This window comes from Embiotoca jacksoni, unplaced genomic scaffold, assembly GCF_022577435.1.
Source record: "Embiotoca jacksoni isolate LCO1_2020_lvr unplaced genomic scaffold, fEmbJac1.0.p SCAF_1, whole genome shotgun sequence".
NCBI lineage: Eukaryota > Metazoa > Chordata > Actinopteri > Embiotocidae > Embiotoca > Embiotoca jacksoni.
This window is the reverse complement of record NW_027185229.1, coordinates 25,140,532-25,162,961: the sequence shown is the minus strand read 5'-3', so window position 1 is coordinate 25,162,961 and position 22,430 is coordinate 25,140,532. Positions and strand designations below refer to the sequence as shown.

The 22,430-nt window shown below is 42.2% G+C and overlaps 1 protein-coding gene across 1 annotated transcript; it reads right to left on the bottom strand.

The window, feature by feature from the left end:
- Window positions 1-2,948: 2,948 nt before the first annotated feature.
- On the bottom strand, window positions 2,949-20,958 carry LOC138198319 (leucine-rich repeat-containing protein 38). The gene is made up of 2 exons (XM_069149678.1): window positions 19,352-20,958; window positions 2,949-5,855 (listed from the first exon to the last, which is right to left on the bottom strand). Exons 1-2 carry the CDS (start codon window positions 19,977-19,979, stop codon window positions 5,608-5,610), a joined length of 876 nt encoding a protein of 291 aa, XP_069005779.1. The 5' UTR covers window positions 19,980-20,958; the 3' UTR covers window positions 2,949-5,607.
- Window positions 20,959-22,430: the final 1,472 nt, after the last annotated feature.

The following is a 22,430-nucleotide window of genomic DNA, read 5'->3' as shown; positions in this document are numbered from 1 at the left end:
TTGTTTTTTTTTTCTACTTTGACCCCTGATTTCATGTCATTAACACACTCCAGTGATGATGTGGATGTGACGCTGATCTTTATCTAATCCATCCCAGTTCCTTTTGCAGAGAAATCAATGGGGGGGAAAGATGGACGCGAAAGTCAAAGATTGGTTCACGAGGCCACAGCGCCGTGGACATTCTTTCGGTTTTTTTTCATTTTAAAATGCCAGGTCTGGTTAGTTCATGCATGGGAGGAGAGGCGAGGCAGCCGCACTGAGGGCCATGCTTCCCAGCATCCCTCCCTTTCCTTGCTCCCGCCTCGGCGTCCAAGAGCTCGGGCCTCCGGCTGTGTAGCCATGACAACCAAATGAGGTGAATGGTTGGCAGGAGAATCCTCATCACGACCACCATCCTCACAGGCCTCTTTTCTTTTCCGTGGCGCATGAACGTAGTATGTGCGCATGTTTCTTGCTTCCTATTCCCCCGTGCAGTGTAATTCCTGTTCAGAATAAATGATTCTTAACTCCTTCTTCTCTGCAGCGCGCCATCGTTCTGCTTTGTGTCAAAGCCAATGCCCCGAGGCCGAGGGTTGTTTTCCGTCCTCTGATTCTTTGACTTCAGACGTCTTAAGAAAAGCTCACTATCATGTTAGGCTGCTTCAGAAATTCTCACAATAGGACATGACAAAGGCACATGCTGAGAAAAATGTGGAGAAATGAATCATCAGCATGAGGGATGGAAAAAGAAACACAAACCTCTGTCATCCAAAGAAGTAACTCCTTCGTGCAGGGCTACATGTAGGCTAAAAAAAAAACCTTCAAAAACTGCAACTGGAAAAAGCAAAACAACAAGACAGTGGTCACAAGCAGAAGAAAAAAAAAAAAAAAACTGTCTTCGTTTTCAGATTCCAGGATTGTGGAGCACAGCTAGGAATGAAGGAGATCGTCCACGAACACGCTGGATTCTTGTTATGCAAGCGGATGGTATTTGATTTTTTTTTTTTTTTTCCCCTAAGTCTCTAATTTCTCTAACACCCTTTCCAAAAATAGTGCACCCATTTGCATACCTGCAGCGTGATAACAGTGCTGTGTGAAATAACCCGCTGTGTGTTTACAGATGAGCCTTTCTCATTTGCTGCTGTGACAAGACAAAATCTGTCGACTCCAGCAAAGGAGAGGAAGAAGATTCACAGTTGTTATGGAGTCATGATTAACACTTTGCAGGAGATCTTGCTCTGCTGCGAATCACATTTCTGTTGTCACATTAAATTCAATTAAAGGAAAATAATACTGATCTTCAACCTTAAATATCGTCAGGACAAAAGGAGAAGGCCGAATGAATTTGAATCCAAAAATCTTTAAGATGATCCTGAAGATGAAAAACAAATCGAAGAGAAAACTTACTGCAGTAAAGAAAATATAAATACAAGGTTTTAATAAGTCTTTTCTCCTGCAGAACATTTTCTTTACTGTTCATACCTCACGTATTGTAATGTAAATATATCTCATAAGTAGCAAATGATTGTATTCATTTGCATTCACACACACACCAGAATTTCTATACAAATACAGACCAAAGGACAGAAAAAAAAGATTTTATTATTATTAGAATTTTTTTTTTTATTTTTTTTTACCAAACATCAATATACAGCTACACATACGGTCTGTTTGACATTTGGAAACGCACTCGGTGGCAGCGTCGCACTCTCTTCCGTCACCTCATTCAGATGGGAGCCGTTCTGACATTTATCTGACAAAACTCAAACATGGATTTTGGTATTTTAAGCAATATCGAGACAAACTGTACGAAAAGCAGCCGGCACCGTCTCTGCTTTTTGGGGTGCGCAATGCCAGAAAAAAAAGAAAAAGAAAAAAAAGTATTTGGGGGACTGACGGTGTAAATAAATGCTTCATTCTGAAAGGTGTGATAGAAAAATAGACATGAATCTGAACTTTATACTGGAGGTACACGCCAACAGTGCATGCTCTTATGTGCCGATATTGGTACTTAATAAAATGAGTAAGAGAAAGAAAATGGTCATGCTAACATATGCTTTAAGATAACAACTAAGCTAACAATAATCTGTTAATATACAGTAACTACACGGTAGTTGGAAATTATAATGATACGTATAAAACCGCCCCCCTCGGATTCCTTGACTTAGGTCTGGACTTTTATCATATCGGGTAAAAAAAAACAGAAAAAAAGAAGAAGCAGTTTTTCATCTGTTAAAGTGGAAAACAACCAAACGAATCCACTTTAGTGACTCTGGCGGCGATGAGCAGTGAAATGTTTAGAATCGTTTACCGACTATGAGGATCTGCTCCGTCTCGAGTCAACGGGCTTTATGTCTCACTTATTCCCTCAGTGTGAACTTAACAACTGTCGGCACCTTCCCTCTGGATATGAGCAATAGTGCGCGGTGTTCGCTAGACCAAACTGCCGTACGCCGCAAGGACAACCGATTTCAAATACGAAATGTACAGTGGCGTAAACCTTTAGGACTGCACTTATACTGAGGCTGGAATTGATCCTTTCACTAAGCCCCGCCCCCCTTAGTAACCGTCGCTAGGCCCGTCAAGTGTTCGATCGCGCGGCCGTCCGGAAAGATTTAACGGTGAAAGATTTATTAACGTTGCAGCAGGGAGAGATTCTTTGGGTCAAATGATGAGACGTGTTTCCCCGCGTCTGACTGACTTGACTGACTGACTGACTGTGGGTTTTATTGGCTTTCACTATCACGCTAAAGGACACCGTGTCGATGTCCTCAATTCTTACTTCGCTCCCATTCATTCTGATCCCGACCCGAGTCTGCCTCTTTCTAATCTACGCACCTGCAGGAGGCAACGCTCGCGCTCATCGACGCGCACTTGGATATTCAGTTGGATTTCGGCGATAGTTTGTTGTTCACGTTCTCAAACGGTGTACTTTACTTTTTTTTTTTGTACCCCCCCCCCCCCCCCCCCCCCCCCCCCATAAGAGAAAAGGATTTAAGAAAAAGGATGACTTTGCCACGCGTAGGAGTATCTAACACAAGTTTGGCTGGAGTGTTTACTTCACCAAGAGGTGCCATCATGACCCTACATTTTGATATAACAGCACGTGAACTCAAAAAGTGGATGTGGTAGTCCTGCACAGGTAAGAAACGGTAAAGTGATGTTGTAATGGGAAGCAGACCGACTCAAATCTGTTCTTCACGTGTTCATTCTTGTGATTTCGGGTTTTGGGGAGGCCGACTCCGAACTCTTTTCCCAGCTGCTTGTACACCGCCTCAACATACGGAGAAACCAAAAGCTCGACAGGCCTGCCGACATGCTTAGTTGCAACGGCCAGGTGACGGTTGGACAGTTGAAGGGGAAGGGTTTAGCGAAAGCTCGATTCGGTTTTCTTAATTTGCGCAGGTCACGCGTCTTCAAAGTTTCCCCACTTAGTTTGAATTCTGGCAAATACACAACAGCCGTACAGTTTCAGTCTTGCACTTTTTTTTTTAGTAAGGATGTGCCATTTTCAACGCAACACGTGAAAACACACATTAATGAAAACACACCGGGACAACACCGACTGGTACCAACACGCCCTTTAAAAAGAGCGCGGCGGGATGACGTTAGTTTCCTGTGAAATCGTTGGGCTTTTACTGATTATAATACAAAGGAGAAAAGAAATTTAAAAAAAATAAGGCCACATATATATATATATATATATATATTTTTTGTCATTGTTATGAAATGTGCTCGGGAACGCTGCACATTCAGATTTATGACTTGTTCTAAAAGGGACAGAGGCGTTTGGAATTCCTTTTTATCTTTTGTCAACCGCACAGAAACGATGACGGTGTTTGCTCGTGGCTCTTCTTCTGCTCGTTTCCATTTAGAGACTTGACATTCTTTCTGCTTCATATCTCAATTTCTCTGAATTATTCATGCCTTACAAGAATGTGAGAAGCAATGCAATATACCTTTGTTTTTGTTTTTGGACTGGTGGGGGGAGGGGGCAGACCATTTCTTTTGCCTCCCAAATTTGAATCATGGAGGATTTAAATATACAGAGTCACAATATTCAGGGGATTGATTTATTAAATTTAAATGTCCCGTCACTCTTTTAAATGCATATGAGTTTTGATATGAGACTTTTTCCAGGATATCAAATCAGCAACTTTACTACAAGTTATTGAGATCTTTACTAAAAGGACAATAAACTGATGGATATCTTAAGCACAACAGATGTTTTCTCACAAAACTAAACTCTTGTTTGTCACAGCAAATAAATAACTCTTCTAAACTGACCTTCCTGTTAAAATAGAGGTTAAAGACTGCCAAGTGAGACAGCCGGTTCATCACAGACAGACTAGAAGAAAATAGAAATCTTTGGAGACTATAACTGCATGAGCACAATGTTTATGTATACAGAGTGATTTGGCTTCTATTTCGGAGCTATCCCTACCTCACGAAGCAACACGCCATCGACAACAAAGTCTGTATACGTGTTCTCTCCTCCACCTAAACCTAAGCTTTTGGCAGATGAAGACAGAACCAGTCCACATGATGTAATTAGAGGATTGCCAAAGTTAGGGTTCACCATTTAAAGTGCATTATTTGACACAATAATTCTACATAGATTCTATTTTAATACCATATTTGCCATCATTTCCAATATTAGATATTCTATGAATTCCTTTCTAAACAGTTCACAGTTATCAATCTAAAGGAACATACCGTATATCATCTTGACTTCTACGCTTGTTTGACTGTACATCGTTTTCTTTTGTACATACATTTGTGATTACATAATGAATATAGTACCACTGAAAGAACGTGCCGAGCCACTGGAATCTCTTCCTGCGTACAGCACATCATTACCCAAATCCTTCGTGTTCAACTCACATCCCTGCTACTGTCTAATTTGACATGCCGAAGGAACAACGGTATTTTTCCTTCTTCAGTGCCTGCGAACAACAATGTTAATGTTAGTGAGTGAGGCTGTTCAAAACAGACACAAAATGGCAGGATATGCCGGCATATCATGTTACAGGCAGTTACGTACTGAGGTCATTGGTCGGTATGACATCCTTTTAGTTATGGGATTGAGATCTGGCATCCTGATCTACCTTGACAAAGTCACCCACGAGGTCACGCCGGCTTCGATGTCACCTTTGCTGGATTTCAGATTCCAGAGTTGAATCTCCAACATGAGTAGATACGTTTTTGGTTTCTCTAAGACTAACGTGACAGCGCTGCAGCAACACCTCTTTGTTTGTAATCTATTTCTTGTCGGCCTTTGTATATTTATGTCGGCCTCTAACATCGAGCCGAGTCCCAGTGACCATAGATGACGACCACGGGCTCTCACAGCCAAAAATACGATCTCTATAATAGCATTGTACGAGTGGATCTGTACACTCACTAACCTTTAACGGGACTCATTCCTTGGGAATGTCTTTTGTTACCATATTTCAGAGGTCCATGTGCAAAGAAAACAACTGCAACCGTAGCGGGGCAAGATCCTACCGTTAACTAGTCCTGGATATTCACCAGGGAGGAAACAGCACGGGGGCCACTCACTGTCTTCGGTTTCCTCTTATTGTTTGAAGTACCAGGACCACACGGGCCCTCAACAGCAAATCCTCCTCACTCCTCACTCTCCTCCTCGTCCCCCTTGGCGCCTTTACTCCAGCGCTGGAAGCAATGAACAGTTGAAGCCAGGAAGAAGCTGGTCATGATGGCCACCACCGACACCGAGATGCCGGAGAATATGATGATGAGCAGGTCCGTTAGAGTCAGGGTGGCCTGACACTCACGAAAGCTGTCCTTTGAGAGCTGGGTCAGAGACACACGTCTGCCGTCCATAGGAAGGGAGCACTCCATGCCTTCCACCCCTGAAATGAAAACAGGAAATAAGACCAGACCAATTTACTCGACACGCTCGACACGCATTGCGTACGTGAACTTATCTATCTTACCGATCCCGTTTTTTTGTCTGCCTCCACTTACTGACGTTATGATTCAAACAGACTGATCACGGTTGTATTTCCTCAGTAACTTTTGTGCAAAACTAAATGAATCGGTCTCTCTCGCTCGCGTCCATAGGAGACATATCTGCGGCAGAGTTATTAGCCCTGGTGCATATATTTTTCTTGTGCCCCCCCCCCTCCCATTTCCCAACATGCCCTCTTCCTTCGTAACATTTAAGAATCAAACAACTACATTAAATATGTTTGTGATTGGAAGAAATTATATCTATTTTTGAAAAAACACAAAACAAGCAGTTTTGGAACATTTCAAAGAAAACAAATTAAGATAGCCTTTGTAAAATAAGCTGGGACTCAACCATTGGCGTACATGGTGGGAAGGTGTAATATATATATATGACAACCTGTCACACAAAACCACAGTGACTGTAACAAAATGCTAGGCGCTAATATAATGCTGCAGGATTTCGGCTGCACATACCCAAGCTGCCGCTACTGGGTAAAAGATTAGCTGTATAAGCGATAGCATGATGGCATACCGTATTGAACAGAGTAATTAGCTAGCTAAACACCCATGGAGACGGTGGGCAAATCCTACGTGTACACCGAGATTTAATCCCGCTGGCGCCGCTGCAGCGAATAATGTCATATTCATGGATTTCTAGACAAAAGTATTCATATGGCAGTATTTCAGGGATTACATCACACAAAGTGCAATCAAAAAGTTCAGAGAGTTGTTCCTGTTGTGCACGAACTGAGTGCAGCACTGTGATGTGCACAGAGCAGGGGCGAGCAGTCATTTTCATTTGTACGAATTTCAGGTTTTACCACTTGAGCAACATCAGCGCCTGAATTCTGTCTGTTTTTGTGACCAATGCCACACGTGCATGAGCGACGTGAACATGGCCTCGATACTAGAGCAGAGCAGAGATCGCACGTCAGCGGGGCGCGTCGGCCGCCTCGTTAACGGCGAGAAACTCGTGCGCTTTTAATGTTGGAGAACCAGAAGTTCAGGTCGTTTGCCCTAAACGTTGTCCCTCAGAAACCTCAGAACATCACGGTGGGACTCGGTGGTGGCCGTCTCCGTTGCCGGTCTTCCAAGTTTTACACAAAACTTTGCGTTGCGCTCTCCTCTGCTCACGTTTCGGGTCCATATTGAAATCGACAAAATGTGCCGGCGGTCACAAAAACACGCGTAACTCAGGAGCTGACGTCGCTCGAGCGACATTTGGAATACTTGCGTAAGTCAATGCTTCCTTCATGCACGGCAGGAACTTTGATTGTTCCTCATGTCGAAGAACAAGCAGCCGGTACAGCTCCGCCCGAGTCGCTTCACTGTTATTCCTCTCATTCCCCAGGAGCTTATAATTAAAGATAACGCCTTTCAGCCCGTGACATCAGCAGCTGAAGCGGCCATCACCTACTCACAGGACTGAAAATGATCAGAGAAAACTAAAGCGCGCAGTTTCCCTTGTTTGTACTCCGCCCTTTAATTCTAAGGAACTATGAGAAATATCTCAATTCAACAGGGTAATGCACTTTCTTCCAAAGAGTGGGATATGATTTAATAAACTCTAAGGTCGATGAGAAGTCTTCACTTATGAGTTGAAGTTGCACTGTGTTTACAGTACACCCACCCACAGCCTGACTGTAGGTTCACTCTTGGAATAAAGTTGAAATACCGTGAGGCAGAGTGATACTGTTTGTGTATAGCCGTGTGCTGTAAGAGAAGCTTTATTTTTGTCTTAATGTGTTGCAGTGCAGTGTCCGTAGCCCTGGGTGATGCCTTCCTTTGAGTCTCCAACATCAAGATAAATTACGGCGCGTTCTTTAGTAAACGGTTTAACGAATGGAATACAGATTCGGGTAACTCATTTAGATTTTTTTTTTTTTTTTTTTTTTTACTGCAAGCTGCACGAGGCATTTCTCCGAGTAAACACGGCGTTAAATATGACCGCTGCTACGGCTTCAAAAACGTACCGATGTAGTGAGGGCCAGCGCTGTCTGAGACACACGGGCACCTTGACCAAACTCATCTCGAGATGAAAGCGATGGTAAATCAGAGCGAGCTGCTCTCCGTCTCTGTCACTTGCACGTAGTTTATTGTTCAGACATTATTTAAATGGAAAAGGACAGTGACCGTGGCTTATTGGATTTCAAGGGTGCAAGTCCTCCGGTGAGTCATCTTCTGCAACTCGGATCAATCAGATCAACACAGTGGATCAGGAGGGTCAGTTTTAACATGTGAATGTTGAAGACTGGCCACTAAAACTACGACTAAGATAAACCCAACGGGTTTTCCTTCCTATTCTAACAGAGTCAATCATTTGAGGTATTTTACTGACAATTTTAATAACCTTTGAGTTTCCTTTGACACAAGTGCTAAATTAGACGCTTGCAACGCTGTTCCGAGTAAACACGTATTATCTAATAACTGTAACACTGCAAACAACAATCTTTACAGCAAGTAAGTTACCATCCTACTGGCAATATGTTGTGAAAAACTAGACATATTGATGCGAGCGCTGGCTTATAGGTGGGTAGAGATGAAGCCTTGCCATGTGGGTGGCTACTTTCTTCTGATACTGCACATGCAAATGCACACACTTGGCAGTACATCACTTCTGGGTGTTTGCTCGACAGTCAGCACAATTTGAAGCAGGCTTTGTTATAACACAGATAGAATAACTTCTGTGATTGTCGCATCAACCGACTGCCTTCATTCTGGGTTGAGTTAAAGCGGTGCTCGGCTGCTATTCAATGACTGACATTCGAGGGTTTTAATTAGGTATGAAAGAGAAATGTGAATAAGAAAATAAACTGATTTGCAAAACCCAACTAACAATGAAATAATGTGCTTGATGTGTAAAAGGTTGTACAAAGAACCTTCAAAAGTTGTAATTGACGATAAGAAACAACATTTTTGTTTTCGGATGGTGTGGAATTGGATTTCCTGGTTCTCTCATTGACTCGTTTACAGTATTGATTATGTTTGTAACTAAACTCTTTAAAAGCTTGATAAAACTTACAAGATACAGATTCTCACATTTCCTCTGATGTTCAATTGAAGAACAAAATATTGGCAGTCAAAATTGCAGAAGTAAAAAGCTCAGTGAAGATTAAATTTGGATATGAACATGATTTTGTCTTTTTGAATTACTGTTGTGACATAAACAATGATGATGTCACGGTGAGTCTTTGAAAAGACATAAAGATAAATAAAATTAAGAAATAAAGAAAGCATTTGAAATTTTGATCAGCATGTGGATGTTTTCATCTCTTTTACTACTTTTTTATTTAATCCAGCACTTTCGTGACTTGCTGTTGTGTGCATAAGCTCAGAAAAGGTTTTCCAAGACTTACATTTTAATCTTAATAACATCCCGTGGGTGCAGCATAACTTGATGATGATGGATGGCCTCCGACTCCTATTGACTTCTACTCACGAAAAATAAATAAATAAATAAATAGAAAAGTTGATTCCAAGTTTACTGCAAGCATCATAATGAAGGGAAATGTCACCCAGTGCAACGGTGTGGCTTGTTTATGTGTTTATTACGGTTCCTGGACAATAATGGAGTGGTTGGTTTTGCTCATTTAAGGGGATTTGTTACCCAAGGTAAAGAATATTACAAGCACTGCATCTTAAATCTTTTTGTTCTTACATTAAAATGTCAGTAAAATCCTTCATTTGGTCATTTTGTTTGCGACTATTATGCATATTATTAACGTATACAACTTGTGATCCCTAATTTTTTGTTCTTTTCTTATAAATGACATGTGCACGGCTCCCATCACAACATACACGGAGACGAACTAGACAAGAACCACAGCACACGTGCTCGCTAGACAAGTTCTGCTGAAAACTCAAGTAGCCTCCGGCCAGTGATTCAAAAACAAACCAGGCACCGAGAAAGACGCTCCAAAGTGACTAAAGAGCCGATACTGGCGATCCTGGTGAGGCTAGAGAGGAGCGCACCAGTCCCTGTCACGATTAATTCCACAACATGTCTACCACCATATGCTGTGGGAATCAGAGATCAAAACAAATTAATAGCTTGTGAGGAAACTGCTCATTCAACTCGTCTGAGTAACACGCAAGTCTACTGAAGAGGCAACGGTGACCTGCTGGACTCACAACCATTTAGTAATCTCCATGTGACAAATATGAGCTGAAAATGTTTTGCTGGCTTTTTTTTTTTTTTTATACTTAAAAAATTTAATATTCTAAGAAATGAATTGCATAGCAAACCACATAGCTCATACTTGATTGAAAGGGGCTTTTCGAAGGGATTTCTTTTTTACACGTGTGTTAAGTTATTAGAGATGGTTAAATTCTAAACTTGCCATATAAAGGCAGCCCCAGTGATGTGCACTTATCCTTGATTCCATGCAAAATAAATCCTTTCCAATAAATAGTTGACAGTTAAAAGGGGAAAACAAGAAGCAGAGAGGGGATATAAATGTGCAGCAGAGTATTTAGAAAAAAGCCAGAAAAGCCAAACACGGACAGAATGCAGTGACCTTGTAATTATTTGTTAAACCACAGATTTGAGGGAAGTTCACCTTCTGTGTCATTGCCACACATCTTATAAAAACATTGATAAAAAACAGAAAATCCAATATATTAAAGAGCCTGTCCTGTCTGTTTGTGCCAGAGATAAAGGGATCATATTTATATTCTCAGTGCACTTACTGCATGGAAAATGCCCCATCACCTAAGAGACTTAGCCTTTGCCTTTTGAAACCTCTCTGCCGGGTCTTGCCTGCTCCAGATGCTTCATTAATAACATCTGAGACTAAAATTATCCTGGTGAACACATGGTCTCTGCAGGAGTTGCAGCATTATCACATTTATCATAAACAGGCCAGTGGTGGACAGAGACAGCAAAGTTTAATTATTTTTCACTGCTATTTTTAGTAGATCATTTTCATATATAATTTGTGAGCATGTCACATGTCTAGACTAATAACCTAACTTTATTTGTGTTAGTTTTTATATTCGTCTGAGCATAACATACAATTCAAAAGCTACACCGAAATGTAAATCCTTTTTTATATGGACATTTATTCCAATACAAACATTTGCATATGCAATAAATTATGCAGGGTTTGCAAGGAGATAAAGTAGCTTTCCAGTGGAGCTATTGTTGCAGTTAAGAACTGAAATTACGCAATAGGGGAGACAGACTCGCACTGCCTGACAAATGGGGGAATTACTGAACAGCTGTGTTCTTTGGCGAAGAGTGGAAACCCTCTGGAAAAACACCATAATGATAGTTTCTTAGAATTGCAAGCTGTCTATGACGAAGGATGTCCAGACTTTCAGTAATGTAGCTTCAACCCGAGTCAGATTATTGTTGACCGTAAATTGCTTTATATTAATAGAATTTTGCAAACAAACACAGACTATGCTTCCTTTGAATACGCCTAGTTCACTTTATACGGTGTAATTTTGACTAAATACTACCAGTATATGAATATACACCAAAGATTGCATTTAAAAACGGATGTAGTTTCTGGATTAGAAATGTGAAGCTCATGCAGATGTGCAATACCACCGAGGGCCAGTAGGGCTCCAAAAACCACAGGTTCCAATCGACATCCATTCAAATTGCGTCGACGTTTCTCAGAAAATATTAAGTCATAACATTTTTTTTCCAAAAGTCATTATGGTGTCGCCAAATACACTCCTGATCAGTGTTGTGGTGGTCTTTCTGAAAATAATTCTCAAAGAGAGGTCTGTTTGGGGGCGTGCCTGGTTTGATAGACGTGCCTGGGGTCCCGTGTCCTCGGGTTTTCCATCGAATTCACCCCTCACCTTCCCCAGCTTGCTCAAATATGGTTACTTCTGGCTCCAAAAAAAACAAGATGGCAAATGTCAACCGCTGTGTTTACCAAGGACAGTCCACGTTAGGCTCAATGAAGCACGATAACTCTCAGAGAGCCCGACTAACTTGACCTCACTGTGGTTTAACAATCTGATACAGAACTAATAAAAAAATAACAATAAAAAAAAGAAGAAAGATTTAGAGCAATGCAAAGAGAGCGGACTAGTTTATAGCACAAGTGTTTGGTTTGTCTGTTTTGGGCTTCTGTAGAAACATGGCGGTGCAACATGGCCTCGTGGAAGAAGACCCACTCCCCATGTAGATGAGAGGCTTATTCTGAGGTGATGAAACAGGAACAATTCCTAATCTCAGGTGATTATGCGTAAATGAAAAGATAATTAAGAATATTACATTATTACACACTGGGCCTTTAATATGCAACCTAATTTATTCAGTGTAATTCTGCTGAGGAATGATGTGTCTGGAAGTACAGCTGCAGGCTAGAAGCTCTGTGATTTAATGTCCAGGGGGAATTAAATATACTGTGCATGTTAAATGCAGACGGAGTAGGTGCTTTCATGTGGATTAGAGTCCTGTTTGAAATGGGTGCACCAAAACTTCTAATGAAAGCTGTGAACGTTAATTCATTGCAGCCCCACTTTTACTGTGGCACAATTTTTTTTAATGTTCTCAGCGAGTATCTCAGACCATTTTTATTAGTCCACATCAGCTTTGTAAAACTGATCCTGTAAAATGTCCAGAGTTCATAAACGATTCCCCAGCACCACTGTGATCGCAAATCGTGCGGCCGCAAAGCCGGCTACTGTACAACAATGCAACAGAAATCACACCTTTACACCATCAGGTGTGTCAGCCCACACGGCTATGTTACATTCCTGGCGCGGACAGTTGATGGATTACATTTAGGATTACAGCCAGCCGACAGGCTAGGCTATCTGCCGTCTGGGCTGTGATTGATCTACCTCGCTGTGGCGGGCTGATATTGGAAGATTGTCTCTCCTCCCTGTCTCAACACCACACTGTCTCTCCAGATTGATCTCTGCGCCAACAGCTGAGGCAAAAATCGCCACAATAGTAAATCTGCAGAACCGTGCAGAATTGGCAAAACACTGGTGACGAGGCTCTCTACTTAAATACTCCCTACTTGAATAAACAAGATGAATGTGCCACTCAAGTGTGATTTAAACGGACCCATGCACGTATAATTGCAGAGGCATTGAAGAATTATTCCCTTACAGTGACGGAGAGAGTCTGAGTGATATCTGAGAGAAAAATGGCGAGAGATTCGTGCAGGAAGAGGGCAGGAAGGAGTAGGGATTAGAAAGGAACAGAGCGGAGACTGTGTGAAATGAATGCACAAAATGACAGGCATTCATGTGACAGTGGGGCGAGGTTAAACCATTCAGGAGGGGACTCCTTGTGTGTGGAGATTCACGGGCATCCTTGTACTGAGGGCATATTCAAAATGTCCCATCACAAAAGCACAAATACACACTTGTAAATTATCTTTTTTTTCCCCAAACACAAGAGAAGATAGTCGAGAAGCAATTTCCAGAAGATTTCTTTTCAGCACATTAAATAGCAGTTTGTCTACTGTCATAACTCATGAGGAAACCGCTAAATATGCAGGTTTTAGTAATTTATGCTTCTCAGTGGGCCACAAAGTGGAACAAAGGGAAGTTTCCATCATGCTCGATTCTGCACACGACCAGTGAAATAATGCTTACGGCTTTTCACCTTTTATTTCTGACACTGGCAGATTATCTGTCTCTGCTACTGTACGTGTAGCAGCTGATGCTATCACACATTGTAATTCTGTCCACCTTTTCACACTCAGCTTTCCCTTTACCGGCGCTCTCTGTCTCACATCCCAACTTTAAATAAACATTAAATTAGGCCAAGATAAAACAAGCTGTCAGCCTGTGTTAATGGAACAGATATTTTCTCATCACATACCCATGGGTAGTAAAGATAGCAAGTGGTGTCGAGCGCGGCGGCATTTTGCGCGGTAGTGCCGGTCAACGGCGTCATATTTTCAGATCTGTTTGTCTCGACGGAACAACTCGATAGGCTGTGAAGGAAAAGTCAGACTTTGACCTGTTACATGAACTGCTAATCTGTAGTGAAACTGTACAGGTCACGACTAGTGCGAGTAGCAACGCCACGACGGGACTCGGTCGCAATCTCCCATCTCCCATCTCCCAGGAGAGCTGGCCAGCCCTGCCCTGTAGGCAGCTCCAGCTCCAATTACCCTGGCCAATGTGCCATAGAACTGTGTCACTCTGAATTATACATGGCCTTTGTTCATCCTTAACCCAAGAGCACTGGAGACAGCAGTGGATCCTGTTTACACTCATCCTTCCATTAAAACATTTATGACTCTAATTAGTGGCAAAAAAAGCCTTTTAAATGGGAGCAAAAAAACCGAAACAAATGCGGATCCCTTTACTGCTTTCTGTACAAAATTTGTATTTTAACATTAAATCTGACAATCTGATTCAGCACAGACATGGTCAATAATAATTATTTGTCTCCAGTACTATACATAGGAGCCCAAACACAGCCGGGGTTTCTATCCAAAAATGTCTATTTCATCCATTTTAAGTATCTTCAAACCACTCACAACGCTGACCTGCAGTAATCAAAGTTATGCAAACAGGAAAGTGTGCTGCGTCGTGATCTGAAAATCACAGGGGAAATCAAGATGTGAAAAATGAAATGGGAATTGGGTTTACGGCGGGCTCTGCAGCTGCAGCATTATGCAGGCCTTCACCAAGGAAGCCATAAATATCTTGGGAGGACTTATGAAACAGCAGTACACTTTGGTTTTATTTACAGTGAAATAGTTGAGGATTCTGTTCAATTACTGCTCGTGCCATATTTTATAAAAGTTCGACAGCAAACATACTCCTGTCACACTGTGCTCCAAATCCAATCTACATATTAATGTACTCATTTTACTGATCTAGATGATGAATCTGTCTTGCTGAGAACATGAAAGAAATGACCAATTACTGGCCAACACAAAAACCTTAGAATACACCTTTTTTCAAAGGTTTGATGCATCATACTAATATTATGACTGACAGTTACATTTTAAAGTGGGGCTCCCTACAATATTGTTGCAATTTTGATATGAAGGTATCTGGTCAAAAATATTGTGATATTTCAGCCCTATTTCAAAGTGAAGCGACTTCTAGCAGTAGGAGAAATAATGACAAACTGGTGTCTCAAAGAAGTGATGCAGTTCAGACTCTAACCATGAGTCGGGAGAGCTTTTAAAACTGTTGCCATGACGACAAAGGTTGTGCAAGTTTAAGGAAGTAGTAACTTTAACATAACATGGTTTAAAGTCATAATTTTAACCCAAACCATTATCTTGCCCGTAGGAGAACCAAGTGCTTTTTGTGCATAAACCTAAGCAGAGGTGCTAATTTAGGAAAAACTCGTTTGGGATTTATTTGAAGGTTGGAACTTACAACCTACATGGCGATTAGGGGTTGGAGGAGTTTTGAAACCTCACTCAAAACTAAAGCAGAGAGCGCACAGATGTAGGACCAGTCTGTCGGATGTCTGGCAGTCGTATCGTAAAAGAACAAAATGTGCATGATCCTAAAATTGTTTTCAATTCCTTTACCACCAAATAGAAGAGGTGATGAAATAAAGAGGGAGAGATTGACAAGAGATAAAATGCAACACAGTTAATTATGAAGTGCAAAACGCAGACAGACGGTCAAGACCGGACAGAAAACATACCACTAGGCAAAATTAAAATGCATAATAACAGTTTTTGGTCCCTAATTTGAAGAACAGAGAAGGATTTCCAAGTTGAATTTAGCGGAACACTTGAGACGTGACGCCGTGTCGTATTCGGCTCGCGGTTCAGCTTTCACGCACCAGTCTAGATGGTGCTGCATGCTGTCATTTTAAAGTTTGTGCGCCAAATGTTTTGAGGCTGTTGTAAAATTTGTGTTGCCAACAATGTCAACACCACGTTCCAAAGAATTTACACAGCACATCTAGTTCCTCTGTTGTATCACAGGAAACTCTACTAACCACTCATGTTAATGGTTTTTTTTAGCTTTTTGTTTTGCCCGTCTCCCTCGTCTCCCCTGCCTTCTCCACACCATCATGTGGCATACGAGCTGTGGGTGCAGCACTTTTAGATGTGGATGGAGCAAAGTAAGACTCAGCACTGCCCACATTATCAAAAGGTACCGGTAACCTATAGCTGCAAGCACGAAGGCACAAATGCAAATGTTGCTAGGACAACGATGTACAGAAGTTTGCAAATAGTTTGTTCGTTGCCTGCTTTAGTACCTACAGCTTTATAATTTATACTTTCTAAAGTGACGTTAGACCACGGCCATGATTTTATTTCTCCAAACGCCCATTTTCTTTTGGAGCTGCAGAACTGGGACCTTTGAAAAAGAAATCATTTGCTACTTAAATAAAATGGGCTGCAAAATTAAACCAGTCAGCTGCTGTTCGGAGTCCTGTGATCACTTTGAGAATCGTGAATTTAACACATGCATACAGCAAAAGTATTACAATCAGTATATCCCGTTGAATTGCTATAAAGAGACCATTTGTAGCACCTTTACCCGTTATATTTTGAACATTGGTTGAGCTCTTGGAGAGGCTGCACACACTGTTTTGTTATTGTAAACGCCCCTGCTGTGTTGTTTGATTAAAAAGACATGCGATGCAACACCCACCAAGAGGAAGAGAGCACACTGGTGCACCATTTAGAATGTAATTTCTGTCTCTGTAATTGATTTTCTCTACAAAGAATGAGATATTAAGTTGAAACACCCACACTGACGATGGTTGTCAGGGCTCGTGCATATTGAAAAGCTTTCGGAGTCAAGCTCATTCCCTAATGAGAGTCCATCTGTTATTGTGTAGCCACTTCCAATACGGCATTGCAGAGAACAGGTCATTGCATTTTTCGGCAATCGAGAGTTCAGTCATTACGTTAATTAGGTCTGGCAGTATGGTGCTTGCATGCGTGAACTAGCCGAGTTTATAAATCCAACTCAATGTAAGTCTCCCAAAGAGACCCCGTGAGACTACTGGAGCAACATTTGTCTTCACATCTTAGATTTTGATAACCTGATATTAGACTAAGTCGACTGGTTTTACCTTCAGCGTGTCTCAGTTACAAATATGAGCAAAAAGACAACATGCGACATATTCCACTGTTCGTAGTATTTGCTAGTGGTCGCTTTTGACTGTTTTGCAGTGAGAAACAAAAAGTGGCTTCTATCAACTATAAACAGAGGAAGGCAGCAACTTGTTGACAAAGATTTTTTTTTTTAGTTCAGTATAAAAACATATTGTCCTCTCTGACCTGTTTTTAATTTACATAGTTTAAGAAGAGAATATTAAAAAAAAACAATTAATATTCCTTTTGCCGAGATGTTTTTTTTTTCCATAAGAAAAGGTCAATTCCAGCCAGAGAACATGATTAAATGATCCAAAAATACAAATGAAGACCACTTTAGATATCCCCGACACATAAGTAGAGATGTGTGTGTGTTTTGCCCAAGCCGGCGGACCTATCTCTGGGGCCATAAAGTAAACACTCACTGATGGGGATGTAAGAGCCACATATGAGGTGAGATACGCATTACTAACTCAATTTGAGAGCGTGTATACTCTGGAGGCCAGTTGGCAGCCATGCCAGCAGCTTGGCCATGCTTTTGGCTTCCCCTTTGTAGTCTATGTGTGCCTGGCCAGCACTGCCGATGCAATTCATTATGCCTTGGAGTTGACAACACTTAGAACCTGTGATTAATGCATTTGAAACCTATTGCTTCGGGGAATTTGGTTTTCTTGCCAGTTTATTAACTTTACTTCCTCACAGGTCCAAACTTGTCGGTTTTTGGGGCAAGTGAAAAAAGACCCGGGAGGAAGGCGAGAGCAGAATCAATAGCATAGTACACCATGGCCTAAATGTATAGTAGGAGTTGTCAGCAGTTTCTAACGACCAGCCTGTTTTTGGAGGGAGCAGAGTAAAAGCATTTTTTTTTTTTTTTTTTTAATTTTTTATTGAATATATTTAATCACAATTAGGATTTTGACTTTTAGCTTGAAAAAAAAAAACTTTTTATGATAAAAACACAACATATGATACCATTATGCATTGGCTTTGATGGATGATCATTTTCATGAAGTTTCTCACAACTTAATAAAAAATAAATAAATAAGAAAAAAAAATATCTCAAGGCAGTTGATTTGTGTCCATTCTATTCAGGCTTTAGACAGAAAATTATCTTTGTATGCACAGGTCAACATTTCACACTCCAATTAACCTTGGAGCAGTGACAGAAGGATCTGCACACCTTCGTGCACAATACCCTGTGCCTGAACATTACACTATGTACTGTATTTCTAGACTGAGTTTTTAAAATACACCCACTGTGAGCCACATTCACACTGAAATCTCAAAATAAACCCACATCATGCGCTACGCCACATCTATACTGTGATCTAAACATGATAACAGCATGAGTTACGAGTCATGTGTGGCTGAACTGTCAGCTCTGTTTAGTTTTGCTTCTTTGTGCCAACGTGCTGGCCTGCTCTTATGAGATAACTACTGTCCGTGTCCTTTGCGAGGACATTAATAGTAATACATAGCTGACCTTCAGTAAAAGCATTTATGGGTCCCTCTGAACAAAGACACTTGTCTGGGAATGAATGTCCACGGACGAGTGTTTTACATTTTCTATATAACCTTCTAAACTGAATGATATTAACACAGATCTGGACAATTTGTAATGCTTTCTGTTCTAGCCAGAACATACTGCAAACCACCTTTTAGAATTCAGTAGCTTTGACTGCTGAAAGCAATCAGCTACATGTAAGCAGATTTTACACGCAGTGTAATACCTCTAAAGGGACATGGTGACCCCCTTCGCCTTGTTTTGTTCCTCAGATAAGCGTGCGCACGCTGAGATCGCCTTGCAAACCCACCAAAACTTCAGCCCTGTTATCTAACTGAGCCCTGGTGGCTAAATCACAGTGGTAGACGGAGTCTGTAGTGTGAAAATTCACGTGGATAGAGCAATAAACACGGCAGCAACAGAAAGGGTTGGACTTTCATTGGCTTAGGAAAAAGGTCATTGCTGAATTAGTGTCTGCTGAATGGCAACTGTGATGAATATTATACAAACATGAGCCATAAATGAATTTACACACAGGGTAGAGGTCAATGCTCGCTTCACGAGCACACTTAAATCAGGAGCCTGAAGAACTGCAAGCTAAATTCAAAATGTCTTAATAGTTGTTTATTATCTTTTTCCATATTAGCCAACGCTTCATTGGTATATCTTGAATTAAACCATCATTGTAGTTTTCACTTTCAAACAACTGCTATTGTGTCATATTACACACTCAGTCTCACATTTATAGGCTATGGGGGTGGAGGAAGAAAGAGACAAAATTAGAAGGGGGGAGGGAGGGGGGGGGGTTTCCTCTCCTACAGGGAAAACCTAAATAGACCAGAGACGTGTTATAGCAATGGATTTGTGCTGATAGGCTTACCATTTGGAAGCTTGTGACTGTTCTCCATCAGCCAGGCAAACAGGCTGGCAAAGTTGCAGTTGCACACCCAGGGGTTGCCCTCCAGTCTCACCACCCGCAGGGAGGGCAGCTGACTCAGTGCCCCCACCTTTAGGGTAGACAGTGCATTACGCTCCAGTTCCAGTTCTCTCAAAGAGGTGAGGCCCAGGAAAGCATCCTCGTTCACCATGCTCAGATACGGGTTGTTTCCCAATCGAAGTTTGATCAAACTCCGGGACTCCCCAAAAGTCCCCTTCGGGATTTCGGTCAGATTGTTGCTGCCCAGGTCCAAGAAGACCAGCCTGGAAGAGGTGCTGAGGGTCCCTTGTTCTATGTGGGAGAGGGAGTTGTTCCGGAGGTCCAAGTAGACCAAGTCACTGTACAGAACCAGGAAGTCCGAGGGGATGCGGGGTATCCAGTTGTCGGACAGCAAAAGCCTGCGCACGTCCAACGGGATCTCATCGGGCAGACGGGTCAACCCGCGGCCGCTGCAGTCCACGGTGTGAGGATCTGGGCACAAGCAGGTTGCTGGGCAGTTTTCCCCCCGGGTCCATAAGACAGAGGACAGCAAGACGAGGATAAGTTGAAGCCCGCAGACACATGGCAACATGATCAAGGGGGTGAAACAAGTGAGGGGAGAAAGAGGCTTGGGGTAAGGACAAACAGGAGAGGGTGGGCGGGGGTCGAAAACAAGAGGGTTGAGGGTCACGGGGCAGGTGATCGGGACAAGGGAGGGGAAGGGGTGAGTGAAGGGGGCGGAGGGGATCAATCCTCCTGGAGGAACATCCTGTCGTTATGGAGGTGAATATCTGGAAGGGCTCAGGAACTGTGTGACGGCAGAGCAGCGGCGAATACCGTTTTCCAAGAGATCATGTAGGAAGCTGCTTGGATGGAACAGAAGCAGCCTGCTTTGAATGAGAAAAGAGAGGGAGATAGTAAGCGGGAGGTAGCGGGAGAGCAAGAAAGCCCGAGCCTCACAGAGAGGGGGCGGGGGGGGGGGGGGGGGGTAGCTTAAGAGAGGTAAATAGACACGAGCGAGCCGGGAGTGAAGAGAAGTCGGGGGCACCGACGAGGGAGAGGGGGAGGCGGAGGAGGAGGCTCTGTCCGCCGCGCTACCCCACAGTGGGTCTGGCGGCAGTGACAGACGAAGACGATAAGGTCTCTGACACCGAAGGATAAATGCAGCTGTGATTCAAGCATGACAAGCAAAGGGTGACATCGTCGCATCCCTCCATTAGTCCCGCGTCTCTGTGCTGAGGAGCCCGACGGTCTGGAAAGAGAGAGAGAGCAGCTCACGGCACATCGCTCAAGCGTGCGGTAAGGTTGTCCCTCGACCACCCCCCCACTCCCACCCCACCCCACCCCACCCCCAGCCTCCTATTATTCCTTCTCTGTCTCCCGGTGCCCTGCAACACGCTGGGAAAACACAGCACAGCTCAGTGTCACGCCGTCCGCCGCCGTGTCGAGGCTGAGCGGGAAAGAATCCGAAGGTCCAGGCAGGAGCCGCGTGGATGTAGGTTGCAGTGCTGAGCTGCACACAGCCATGCCACTCCAACGTCTGCCTCTGAATCTACCACGGTTTATCTCATGCCCTCTCTGCTCTCCTTATTTCCAGTGGGGGGGGGGGGCGTGCCCGAACCACGCTGTCAACATGTGATGTCATTTCCTATAGTGTGAAGAAAAAAAAAAAAAGAAAGAAAAAAAAACGAGGACTGGTCGTGTCTAACAATCTGGAATCTGGAAGATGTGCGTAAGGCTGTTTATTTAGTTTGATGTTTTTACCGCTCTGTTGAGACATTTTCACACGTATTGTATCTGTCCACCTGTTTCGTAATAATCTGACAATAAAGCCATTGTTTGACCATTTTAGAGGAAATAGTATTTAAAACAGGTGGGATTACACAGTTTGTCTTTTGGATAGTCCTTCTGGTCTATAAATAAAAACTGACCTTTTAAAATATATGGTGTTAACCTTAATTCTTGTGTATTTACTTATTTTGTTTCTCCAATGTTGAAATTAGCAAAGTGTTGGTGTAGGGTTAAAACAACATAACGCATCACTCAATTCATTTGCCTTTGCTATTTTGGAGAATAAAACAGAAGTCTCAACCCACAATGGAGAGAAGAGAATTCATTCAGCATGTGTATTGAATTTTTCAAATGGGATTTTCTCCAACAGGTAAATGCAATTTGACGAAGGTTGTTGCAGGGGGATGACGAATTATACCTGAGGAGATGAGGGTAGCGTGAAATCTCTTAAGAAAGTGGTGTGGCCATACATGGTAATTACTTTTTTCCAACAACATATTCCCGAAGCAAATTTAATGCATTAATAAATTACATGCACACCGATTTACAAGCTCATGTAAATATGAAATCGAACATGCATACACCTGCACCTCATGACAACCAACCAGGTGGCAATAACACCAAACTTGCTTCATCACAGGTTAAATCTAATAATACCAACTCTCGCTCGAGGCGTTCGCTCAAGTCAGACGAGTCTGCAGCATCACAGTGTTGATTTTGTGCCACAGAGAGCAGCTCCGTCATCAAAAAAAATGAGATTTTGATCAAGGATAGCACATATAAGGTGAAAAACACCAAAAGCTGAGACAGCTTTCATCGTTTCCTGCAAAACCATTTCAACGTTACATCTCACTCTGATGATTCCATTTAATGGCTCAGCTGTTTTGCACAGTGCTTAAATATTTGCTGTCACGTGGACAGTTTGATGACTTTCCATAGAAAACAAACAATATTTAAATGTTTGTTATGCAAAATCTTAGTGTCATAAAACTGATGTGTGCAGAATTATTTCTGATCCGAGAACATCCTTCCGAACAGCACTGATATCACGACTATAACTTTCTGAAATGTCACTGGTGCTGCTGGAAAGAAATCAACTGTAATTTTTGTCAATGGTGGCAAAGATGCTATATGGATGTTTGTATTTTTAGATAATTGTAGAAAAAGTTTATCTAAAAGAAAAAAAAATACTGTTGACCTTAAAAATGCTAGGTAGGGGGTTCTTTGATGAAATTACCAACTTTGTATTTCA